Source organism: Rhinatrema bivittatum, chromosome 8, assembly GCF_901001135.1.
Source record: "Rhinatrema bivittatum chromosome 8, aRhiBiv1.1, whole genome shotgun sequence".
Taxonomy (NCBI): domain Eukaryota; kingdom Metazoa; phylum Chordata; class Amphibia; order Gymnophiona; family Rhinatrematidae; genus Rhinatrema; species Rhinatrema bivittatum.
Window position 1 is genome coordinate 28,669,870 of NC_042622.1, and position 12,041 is coordinate 28,681,910.

Sequence of the window (12,041 nt, forward strand, 5' to 3'; positions counted from 1 at the left end):
TCCAACAAGAATAAATGAAGTTCAATCGACTGAAGGAAGATCTAATTATTCAGAACTGATTGAAATGTACAAGGGCAAGATGCCGATCTTAAATTGTTTTTTCATAGATTGTCACATTGCACTTTATAAGTGGGAGAGTTATACTGTGCAAGTAGCTAGGAAAGTAAACCTTAGAGAAAAATTCTAATGAAAAACTACACTTCTGTTGTGTATACCAACTATACGAATTTACATAGTGAACGAGGGCAAATAAAGACCAACTGACCCTTCCAATCTGCCCAGTTGAGAATTTTCCTGTTTATTTTTAATTGTCTACCCTAAGTGGTAAAAAAAAAAACCAAAAAACAAAAAAACCCAACAACAACTTCCTACAGGCAAAACACCAACCCCTCCCAGTCCACTACCTTCCCCGACCAACCCCATATCTTACAGATCTCATAAACGTGGATTTTATGTTAATGGTGTAAAGTGAAATCTACGTTAAAAAAATAAGATGTTTTAGTAAACTGAATAAAAAGCACAAAATCTACTGGTGTTTAAGTTACTTCACTTCTGAGGAAACTGACAATATCACATGCTCCAGTGCTAACTATACCCAATAAAGCAACACAACGACCTTGTGCATATAAATAAATCTTGCAAGTTTGTAAATTATTCATGAAAAGTCAATAGATAATTCATGAGAACAAAAATAGTTTATTCGTGTTCACAAAATTAGGGACACAGTGTTACAATGTGTGGAAAACATGGTACTGAGACATTTAGTAAATATCAAGATCTTGGACTTTTCTAAATATTATATTGCATACTACATACATACAGTGTACACTGTAAAAATGAAGTTTGATAACTAAGCAGTATCTTGTCCTTCAAACTGTATTTCCCTTGCAGTTGACAAATATATTTCAAAACCATTCCAATATAAAAACTGAAACTTTTGACAGGTACTTTAATTGGTTTTCAAAACTACATATTATAATGATTACTGCATTTAAGAGTGTAGCTTTTTTCCTTCATAACTGAAATAGGACAATGTGCATATCCAGTATGATATTCTGATTTATATAAACCATCATTTTTATGTGGATCCCATTCAACAAGTATTTTTTTTCTTTTTTGGGCTACTGAATCACATGAATAGCCTTGGGGCTCCTAATTCAAACCTTTGTGAAAACAGGCAAATAGTATCTACAAAGGAGATTTATAGTTCTGGTCACCAAATGCAATCCACTGGCCCTAGGGCTACATACAAGATATTCACTTTTCATGCAACTCCTATGCAAATTTGTCTGTGTTGACTGGAAACCCTATGTTCACCACAGACATTCTAACCCCTCCCATGACTTTCAAATGCACGAGTTTTTGTCTGCAAACAAGGGCCTGATTTGTATAGGATTCTTCCCAGAAGGTAAAGTCAACTTGCTTAACCATAAATAGCGTTTTCCATAGACAGCATGATGAATTAGCCATTACATGTGGGCGACATCATCTGCTGGCACCGAACAGACCCCTCTCCTAGCTAGTAGAGCTTTTAGTTCTACAGAGCATGTGCAGGAGTTCCCGCATAACCATTGCCTTGTGTGCCTCCTCAGTCTATATCAGAGCTAATTCTAGCTATGCAGTCAACTCTCCAGGGAGGCAGGTAGGTATTCCACAGCTAATTCTTCTATATATCAGACCGCATTTGGATGCGCGTTTGACGCACTAGCTCTACCCCTTATTCAGTAAGGGGTAATGGCATGTCGAAAATGCGCATCCAACCCCCCCCCCCCCCAAAACTAATAGCGCCTGCAACATGCAAATGCATGTTGATGGCCCTATTAGTTAGTCCCGCGCGATTCAGTAAGTAAAATGTGCAGCCAAGCCGCACATTTTACTTTCAGAAATTAGCGTCTACCCAAAGGTAGGCGTTCATTTTTCTCGGCACCAGGAAAGTGCACAGAAAAGTAGTAAAAACTGCTTTTCTGTACAACCTCCGACTTAATATCATGGCTGTCAGCGGGTTTGAGAACAGACGCCGGCAAAATTGAGCGTCAGCTGTCAAACTCGCTGACAGCCGTTGCGTCCGTCAAAAAAGAGGCGCTAAGGACGCACTAGCGTCCCTAGTGCCTCTTTTTACTGCGGGCCCTAATTTGCATGTTTGTCCCCCATGATTCGCGCGCACAGGAGAGTGGCCTGTGCGCGCGCCAGGAGAGCAGGCCCTTGCCCATAACCTTTACTGTATTGGCCTGTATGGAAAACACTGATTATGGTAAGAAAACTTTTTTCTGTCCATAAGCAAGCCTAATTAGACATTACATGTGGGGAGTCTCAAGCTGAGGGTTGCAGAAGAGCAATTACTGAATAATCAACACAGACTCCAATGTAGAGTATATACTACTACGATAACAGGTTATGCAAAACTGCTTGTCCACATTTTTGGTCAACCCAGACAGTAGTGGGACTTAAAGGTCACAATAGAGCTTTGCAGATGCCTTTAAACATCACTTCTTGTAGATGAGCAATGAAAGAGCTTTGACAGAGCCAGTAATTTGTAAGCCTGCTACTGCATAGCAGTGCTGAAAGAAGTTTGCTATGTAGACAGGGCACGAATAGGTATTGTTATGCCATTTCTATGTGAATTATGAAATGCTGTGAAGCCTGGCAATGCAGCTGAGTTTTTTGGCATATTTTTTAGAAGGCTAAATCTCTTTTGCAATCCAAAGCATAAAGGGTTCCCCTTTTGATTTGGAAAGCTGATACGACTTTTGTGAGAAACTGCAGGCAAATGTGTGGCACCTTCAAATTGTGAAAGAAATGCATGAACGGTGGATAGTGAACCAGAGCCCAACGTTCATAAACTCTCCTGGATGATGTAACTGTACAAGAAAAAAAATTACTTTTCATGTTAAGAACTCAAGAGAAGCAGAGGCTCATGGCTCAAAAGGAGGTTTCCTCAGAGAGAAGACAACATGCAGATCCTAAGGTATCGAAGGTTTCTGTACTGGAGGTTTAATATAGCATAAGCCTTTCAGTAATCCTGACAATATTGGATGAGTTATGTTGGATTATTGTGCACTGTAATCTTGGCAAGTTGTAATAGTGCTGACATGTACCCTCACAGAATATTGAGAGAGGCCCGATTTGGCAAAGAAAAACAAGCAGGTTAGCAACTATATAGGTTCATAATAAAAACAGGTTCAGGGCATTTTGCTGATATCACATGGAGAATCATTACCACTGAAAGTCATAGGCTTCCTGAGTTGATGGCTTCTTGGCTGAAACTATTATGTCCTAGATCTCTCTGAGCCAAGAGGGATCAGGGACCACTAGGCGTTCAACATCAGAGCATTGGGATGAGGGATGAAAGGTTGGGACGGAATAAAAGCTCTTGTCATGAAATCAAGAAGGCAAAGTCTATCTCTAGACAGATTGGAGGACTCCTGAAAGCTATGCTAGACATGCCAAGCACATCAGCCTGGGCTACTCTGGAGCTGTGCAGATTAGCAAAGCCTGTAGCACTTTGTGCACTGTTCTGGTAGATAACTATATTGGTGGACCGGCACACACGAGACCTGCATTCCAACTGAGTAGGAAAGCAACTTGAGCTAATCTGAGTTTGCTAGGTAAAACTGAGCAAAATTTCCCTTAGCTTTCCATTTTGTTCCAAAGTGAATAAATTGATCACTAGTAGACTCCATGCTTCAAATAGTTTGTCAGCTGTTAACTGTTACAGAGACCACTAGTGCAGACAGAAAGATTTGTTAATGTAGGATAGCTTGAATCCTGCATGGCCATTGCCAGATATGCAGCACTTCTTAGCACAGAGTCCCTGATACTGTCTCCCCCTGTTTATTGTCCTAAAACATGGCGATTTGGTTGTCAGTGCAAATGAAAGTGCTCTTCCTCTATGGAAGATACAGGAAACTAGTAAAAACATATATGATTGTCCTCAGTCAACTGATGTGAAAGATTTTCTTTAAGATGAAGTTCCTTGTGTTTGGAAAGATCATGTGTGGGCAACTTTTTTTTTTTTTTTTTTTAATAAATCGAGGTGTCCACCACTAAGGCTACCTGATATTGGCAGCTGTTAAGTGAAGTACCCTCTTGAGGTTCATGGGGGTTCAAACACCAGCGAAACTCCCATTTTGTGTCTTTGGATATTTGCAGCATGCATGTCAAGGGATAAGTTAGTTGGTCCCATGGACTGCACGGACCTCAACAGTGGCACACATCGGGGTGGGTTGGTGGAGTTGCATAATCAGTCCGCTGCCATCTGACCTAAAAAATAAAAACGAAACTCGTTTTGGCTGTCGAGCGCTGTGAGGTAAGTAGTTTGAGAATGAGCTCTCTCATAAGGCTTGCTCCTTCAGAAGACAGAAGAAAGCTCACTATAGTAGGAGATCTCTGATAAATTTTAGTTTTGGAATCTGTATTAGATCCAGCTTCCCAAAATTCATCAGAATTCCAATTGCTGCAGAAGTTGAATTTGTCTTTGTAAAGATACTAACACGTGTTCTCAGGAACTAATTGAGATTAGCCAACAGTCTAGGTAAGGAAGACTTAGATTCCCTGTTGTCGTAGGTGTGCTGCTACCACAGGCAAGCGTCTAGCGAAAGCTGCTGGAGAAGACAATAGGTTAAAGAACCTATTCTATAGGCTTAATGAAAAGAATCCACTGTGAAATAGAGGTAGTGCTAACGGGTAGAATGAATGAGAATGTGTGCATACGCAGCATTAAATCAAGTGCACATATGCATTTCTGGATGTAGGGAAGAAAAATAACGCTGAAGGAATTTAACTCAAATTTTTCTCGGAGTAGGTGCTTGTTCGTCCTAACTGAAAATGAGCCTCAAGCCACCCAATTTCTAGGGGGATGAAAAAATATGCAGAACTAAAAGAGGCGAGAGCCAGTACCTTCGGAAAAGGGCAGAAAGGGCATCTCTAAAGGTCTGGCCTTTTGCAAGAGTAGAGATGTGGTCTGCTTTAGTAACTCCTGACTGCACTTGTATCCACAAGAGCTGTACTAGGCTGGCACTGACGGCGCCTGAAGATACTTGCATTGGGCCCTGCATCAATGGGCATTGGGACTGATGAGCAACAGGTCCTGCATCAATGTGCATGGTGATTTGATGCCTTGCACCAGCATCACACTATATTGGACGCACTGTGCCTCTTGGTGCATCGAAGGCATCATGATTAGTTATGCACCCATGGCACTGGGAAAAAGGCTTTGCACTGGCTGTGCCACATTTCGCACTGTGCAGTGTGCCCCTGGCACGATGCATTGCTTCAACACACTGAATGGCTCCAGCGGAAGCGAGATACTCGAATGATTCCAGGATTCTTGGAGCTGGAGTCCAGTGGTCTTCTTGGAGCCTCAGTGCTTGGAGCTTGGAATGGCACACAAGAGTCTTCAAGTCTGCGCTGCCCTGAAGTGTTGATGGCAAGAAGAGGCGAAGTTTATTTTCCCCACTTCTTTAACTTTTTAACCAGCACTTATACAAGCTGTTGCAACTTCAAGAATAGAAGTAAAAAGATTTGTATACAAATAAAAAGAGAGATGCATGTTCATGGTTATAATCAGACAAAAAAAGACTGAGGAGGCTCACGAGGCAACGCCCAGGGCTGGATTTAAGATGTTAGGCAGAGGACAGGTAAGGGGTTCCCCTCTTTCCTCTCCCCTACTGAAAAGCACAGAGCAACATGGGGAATCCTAGTTTTTGGACATCTTCAGAATTTGGCACCTAAGGCATCTGCCTCTGTTGCCAATGCCTAAAACTGGCCTTGGCAACGCCCATGTGGGACAGCCCACACATGCTCAGAGTTCAAAGCTCTACTAGCTAGGAGAGGGATCCTTTGGTGCCACCAGATGACATTACCCACATGTAATGGCTATTTCAGCCAGCTTATCAATACATAGAAACATAGAAATGACGGCAGAAGAAGACCAAACGGCCCATCTAGTCTGCCCAGCAAGCTACGCGCTTTATCCATTTTTTCCCCTTTTTTTCTCTCCCACCTGTTACTATTGGCTTCCAGTACTCTCCAGCCCTAATCAATTAGGGGTAGCAACCGCTGTAACAAGCAGGCCACACCCTTACCCCATACTCTTACCCACCCCTGTTTTTATTTTATTTTATTTTTGAGATAGCAGCCCTCCAACCTTCCGCTCCGTGAAGGTGGAACACCAACTACTGGCTTTTTGTAATTTAGGCTTAAAGTTAGAGATGTTTTCAAAAATGCCTCTGCCTGCCCTCAAGCTATATGTCAGGCTAAAAAGGTGTCCCGGTGTAAGTCAAAATGAAACAGGGTCTGCCTGGTCAAACATTTATACCCTTTACAGAGCCACAAAATGACTCGGATAAACACAGGCTCAGAATATTGATATTCTGGTATATAGCCCTGCCCTTGAGGACCCAGATTATTTATTTATTTTATTTATTTAGAACTTTTATATACCGGCATTAGTATGCAAACATCATGCCGGTTTACATCATAACTAACAGACTGAAAATACAAATAACAGGGCAGGGTAAAACAGGGCGCATGAATACAAGTGCAGATAGTAAGGAGGAAGAGAGCAAACATCAACTTTGAACGGTGACAGGGAGGCAAACGAGAGTCTATAGACTTGACATTATTAATCTATAGATTAGACTTGACTTATTAACTGCAAAGTTATGACAAGACTTGGAGACTTTAACTGCATCACAGTCTAAGTCTTGTTACACATCTGCAGTTAATAAATCACATCCTATTGGTGTTATAGCATGATTATGAAGTAAAATATATTCAGACTGGTTTTCTACAACAAAATTAACTTAATGCATTTGAAACTTTATCCATTATTAATACAACCCCCTTAAATCATGTTACATTTCAGACAGGACCACCCAGTGTCCCTTCAAAGATAAGACAGCCACTGAGCACTTGAAACATTTTTTCTGTTCTTTGTAGCACTGCCTACTGAGTTTTAGTGATTCTGCCTACTGAAATATGTTTACAGATGGCCATCTGGAATTTGCAAAGCAGTATAGATCTTACACCCAAGTTGATATTTCATAGAACTTATATGAAAAAAAAATCAAATAAATGAGTGATATCATGCCAATACACCTAAAATTCTTAAAAGTGACCTAATTTTAAATGAAGAAAAAAAAATCACATTTTCAGAGGCAGATGTTAAGATTTGAAAAAAATGTTATAACATTCAGAAATGGAGGGAAATGATGTAGTTCCAGTCACATTTACTGTGGATTCATCAACATAATTACATCTTTATTAAGGAAGCATCTTATTAACTAGGGCCTATTATAAATCATCAAGGAATTTGACATCACCACATAATTGTACCATAAATTCTCTAAATACATTTACTATTTATTGCCAACAATAAAGATGGATGACTCATACTTTCAGCTTGCTACACCGATTTCAGTCACACCTAAGTATGACTGTAAAAAGTAAATAAAATCTAAGACTACAAGAGGAACACTTTGCACATCAGAAAGCAGACATGCTCCATTGTTGGTTTTATGACATCATAACCTTTTTTTGTCAATGAATTAAGGTAGGTTTTGCCCTCCAACATTTAAGTGGCCCTCCAATGTTAATAGCTCTCTAGAAAAATGAAATCTCAGCTCTCGTTAAGTGGGCAAATCAATGATTTTAGCCCATATATGCCAGGTTTAAAAGTTGCATTCCCCTATTCAAATGCAGAATTAGAAAGCACAAAATTAGGAGGACAAAATAAAACTTTAGAACTTTCTCAAGATGTGATCTTCCTGAAGGCAGCATCAGACAAAATGAATAGAGGTTATCAGAAGAGAGAATGACCAAAATAATGTATCTTGAACTTCTGTATTCTATTTTCACAGCTGAGAATGAAAAAGTGATTTTAACTAAGCATATCTGGAAATTTGACAGATATGTCTGTAACCTGTCATCACATTTTTTCACAGAAATACCGACTTTGTATATGAAAGGATTGCTTTGAAATGTACACAGTATGTATTAAGAATGTTTTGCATATGGTAAAAACTAAAGCGGGGATATCTTCAGTTTTTCCTATAAATTGTTCTTTAGCTAATAAAGATGCCAATGACCAGTTTAAACACTTATTGTCCAGCAGTTTTAAAAGCACCATATACAACATGGATAAACAGAAAGTACACACCTATGGTGACATTCATAATATTTTAATGAGAATAAGTTATGTAAGTCCAACCTATCCCACATACTTTCACAATATGCTATTAAGTAAGAGCTGTCACATTCTGCACCTCTGAAAAACTTCCAAATTAGGATGCATAAAACTACTTCTTGAAAGAATGCAGTAGATGTCCTGGCTATAACATACTGTAAGGCAGATAAACTTACTACTGCATATGAACTTTTAGACCCTGCCAAACCTGCAACACAATGACCTTAAAGGATAAGGGCAAACCAGTAATTAAACTAGAATACTTGCTAGATCTGGAGAAACAGGAATTTTAAGACAGACAGAATACAATGTTCTAACAACTCTGATTTTTGTAGGGCTTGTGCTGGGGAATAGGGGTGTATTCAAAGAACTCTACACTTTTTTCTCCCTTTAAAGAAATATGACTATACATAATAGTCATAAGACCCAAAAGAATGTTTGTCAGCAGTGAAGCATAATTTCTGGGTTTTAACAAAAAACTGTTAATCTAGCAAGCTGATCTGTAGCCCATGTTTCACAATACATGCAATATTAACATTCTCTACAGCACACAGTAACATAATAAGCAACGGCAAAAAAAAAAGCCCAAAATGCTCCATCTAGGATGTCCACAGCTATTTGTATTTAAAAATGTTAACTTCTGATTTCTATTCCAACTTTCATAACTGGCCAGTCACTTCAAAGCCATCATACCTAAAACAAGCTCTCTTTTATAATGTTTTCTGACATCTAGTTAAGTATGTAATGCTGAACTCAAACTAGAACATAAAGTTGGGAAAAGACAAGCCAAAAATTCTCTCTATGTATACACATACAGCAATTTTCAAATGAAGAAAAGTTATCACACCTGGCACCTGCTAAACTTGAATATAAATTATTAGGTGATAGACATGTTCAAGTTAAAAGATGATTTACATGTTGCAAAAACTGAAAATAATATATAGTTTTTATAATCATAAAAGTTTTTAATGTTTTTATGGAAATTCTAACGTCATCATGTGTACCTTGCAGAACTCTCACAAACATATTTCGTTAAAATACAAGAAGCAACAACAACATAGAGGAAAAAAAATCCCTAAAAAAAGGTTGACGAAAGAAAGTTCTTGGCCGAGTTCCGGACAGAAACCAGCGCGCGCGAGAAACAGGTGCGTCGCGCTGACACCGGAGAGAAGGGGGGGGGGGGGCGCGTGCGCTAAAGTGCGCGCGGCGCGGACCTCCTCCGCCCCCTCCATACGGGGGTGGGGGGGAAGATTCGGGAACGTGCTGCCGCTAGCGGGGGCTTCCCGCCCCTGGAAAATAATCACGGCGGCTTCCCCAAACCTTCCTTCTTCCTCGGACACTACCAGCGCTCCCCGATGGGACTTCAGCCCGGGTCTCTCTCTAAAACCGTGGGACAAGCGCGGTAATGGTACCGGGCGCTTTTTTTTTTTTCCCCCCCTTCTCCCTCCCACCTCACCTTCTTACTTTACGGTGGCTCCGCTCTGGCCCGGCCGACCGTCTCTCCTGCCTGCCCCCCCCCCCCAGCGGTCGCGTACCTTGCTTTTCACCTCCACCGCGGTCAAGGACCTGCTACTCACGGCCCTGTGGCTCTTATTCATCTTGGCAGCCGACTGGTGGGGGGCCCCGTGTGGAGGGCTGGCCCCCCGCCCCCGCTGCTCGCCGTCTCTCCTCCGCCTCGGTGCGGGGGGTGGGTTGGAGGAAGAGCTGCCGCGGCCGCCCAGCAGCAACCTTTACCTCTGACGCGCTGTGGAGACTGGAACGCGGCAACCCCTGCCTGACAACAACCTGCTCGCCTCCGCCTACTCGCGCTCTCTCCTTTTTTTTTTTTTTTTTTTTTCTCTTCAATAGACTTTATTGCACGTTTCCCACAACAAGGAAAGGAGAAACGAAGGGCTTTTTTTTTTTTTTTTTTTTTTTTAATTAGAGACTTGCCAAAGCAAGAACAGTCCAGAGTGCATGCGGAGGAGGGTATACCTTGCATCTACGATAAGAAGTTTTATGTTTCAAACGAGATGGATTGATTTGAAATCTATTGAATTATTTATTTTTAATCTTTTGGATTGCGATGCAAACAGGGTCCGTATCCTGATATCTCCCAGTATGCTCTTGCTCCTGGATCGTGATGCTTATTATTATTATTTTTTTTTTTTTATAAAACTTGCTATCCGGATATCGATCAGAATTAAAAAAAAAAAAAGAAGAAGAAGAAAATGAAACCTTCATTAAATTCCAAATTCGAATTATGTCGCACAGACATGACCATTTCAGAAAATATCCAGATTGAGGCCAGCACTAGATGGCAACTTCTGGAGGGGGTCAGAGCAGGGGCCTGAGAACCAAGGAGAATTTCTCCACTAACACACACTTGAGCAAGTCATGTTATCTCCTATCTCCTGTTGCCTACAGTAGAGGTGTTTTGTACCTGAATACTAATAATGCTGAAAGCTGCCTTGAACATTATTTGAAAAGGTAGAATAAAAATCCAAAATCATTATTTCATGGTGATCCAGCTCAACAGAGGCAGGCTACTGTTTGCATTCGGTAAATAACTACTCAGGACAACCAGTTAGAAAGACGAGGAAGACTATCACCTTGTGCTTAAGTTACTGCTACTGGCGTGGAGAAAGGGAGAGAGCAGCAAAGAGAGAGAAGTCAAGGAAAGAGCAACAGAAGAAAGGGGGGAGGGGGAGAGCAAATAAGGGAGAGGGGCATGCAGTACAAAGAGGGGAGAAACATAGAGGAGGATGAGGTAAGAAAAGGAGAGAGCAGCAGAAGAATAATTCAGGAAATGAGAGAAGCAAGAGTAGCAAAGGAAGCGTGGAGAGAGCAGTGGCAAGGGATAGCAGAAAGAGGAGAAGGGAGAATTTAGCAGGGGAGATATTTAGGAAAGAGGTAAAAAGATAGAAAAGAACGAGTACAATGGAGGATGAGGTGAGGTAGAACAGCAGAGAGGAGAATAGGAGGAGGGAAGGAGCAGCAAAGAAAATGGTGGGCTGGAGTAGCAGGGCCTCTGCAGCAGATAGGCTCATGCAGTAAGATGTGAGCAAACAACTTGCACTCATTCAGGCCGATTCAGTAAAAATCGTGGGAGAACGGTCGCTCCATGTTGAGCGCCTGCTCTCCCAACACATGCCCAGCCACCTCTCCTGGGCGCGCGATCCTGTATTTAAAAGAGGGGTCGTGCTAAAAGGAGATGCCAGACATAATTATGCGCCCCTAGCACATACTTGGCCCAGGAGAGGTGGTTCTTGTCAGCGGATTCAGGAAACAGACGCTCGATTTTATGAGTGTGGGATTTCCGAACCCATTGACAGCCATTGGTTAGGAGAATGGACGCTGTTAAAATTGAGCGCCTGTTCTCTTAACCGGACTGACCGGCACCTTTTGAGAGAGAGATATATATATATTTTTTTTTTTTATTTTTTTTTTATTTTAACATTTTTGGTTCCTCCGACTTTATATTTCTAGGATATTAAGTCGGAGGGTGTACAGAAAAGCAGTATTTTCTGGTTTTCTGTACACTTTGTCATGCTGCTCATAAATTAACGCCTGCTCTTGGGTAGGTATTAATTTCTGAACCTAAAATGTGTGGATTGGCTGCACATTTTACTTTCAGTATCCGGAGTGACTAACTAATAGCCTCATCAACATGCATTTGCATGTGATGAGTGCTATTAGTTTCCAGGGGGTTTGGCCGCATGTTTTCAATGCACTAAATCCCTTACAGTATAAGGGGTAATAGATGAGCATTGGTCAAGCGCACTTTACAGAATCGGCCCGATTAAGTGCCCGTTTTTCTAATGTGCACGCAGCCGTATCCCCGTGTGCCTGATGCAGTATTCAAATGTGAATGAAA

The 12,041-nt window shown here is 41.3% G+C and overlaps 1 protein-coding gene across 1 annotated transcript in view; it reads right to left on the reverse strand.

Annotated features, from left to right (window-relative positions):
* The window catches only part of PARD6B (par-6 family cell polarity regulator beta), a 109,326-nt gene extending 99,332 nt beyond the window's left edge, over positions 1-9,994 (reverse strand). The window contains exon 1 of the mRNA XM_029612453.1: positions 9,721-9,994. Within this exon, the coding sequence (XP_029468313.1) occupies positions 9,721-9,783 (63 nt within the window). The 5' untranslated portion in view covers positions 9,784-9,994. The remainder of the gene's footprint in view (positions 1-9,720) is intronic.
* Positions 9,995-12,041: the final 2,047 nt, after the last annotated feature.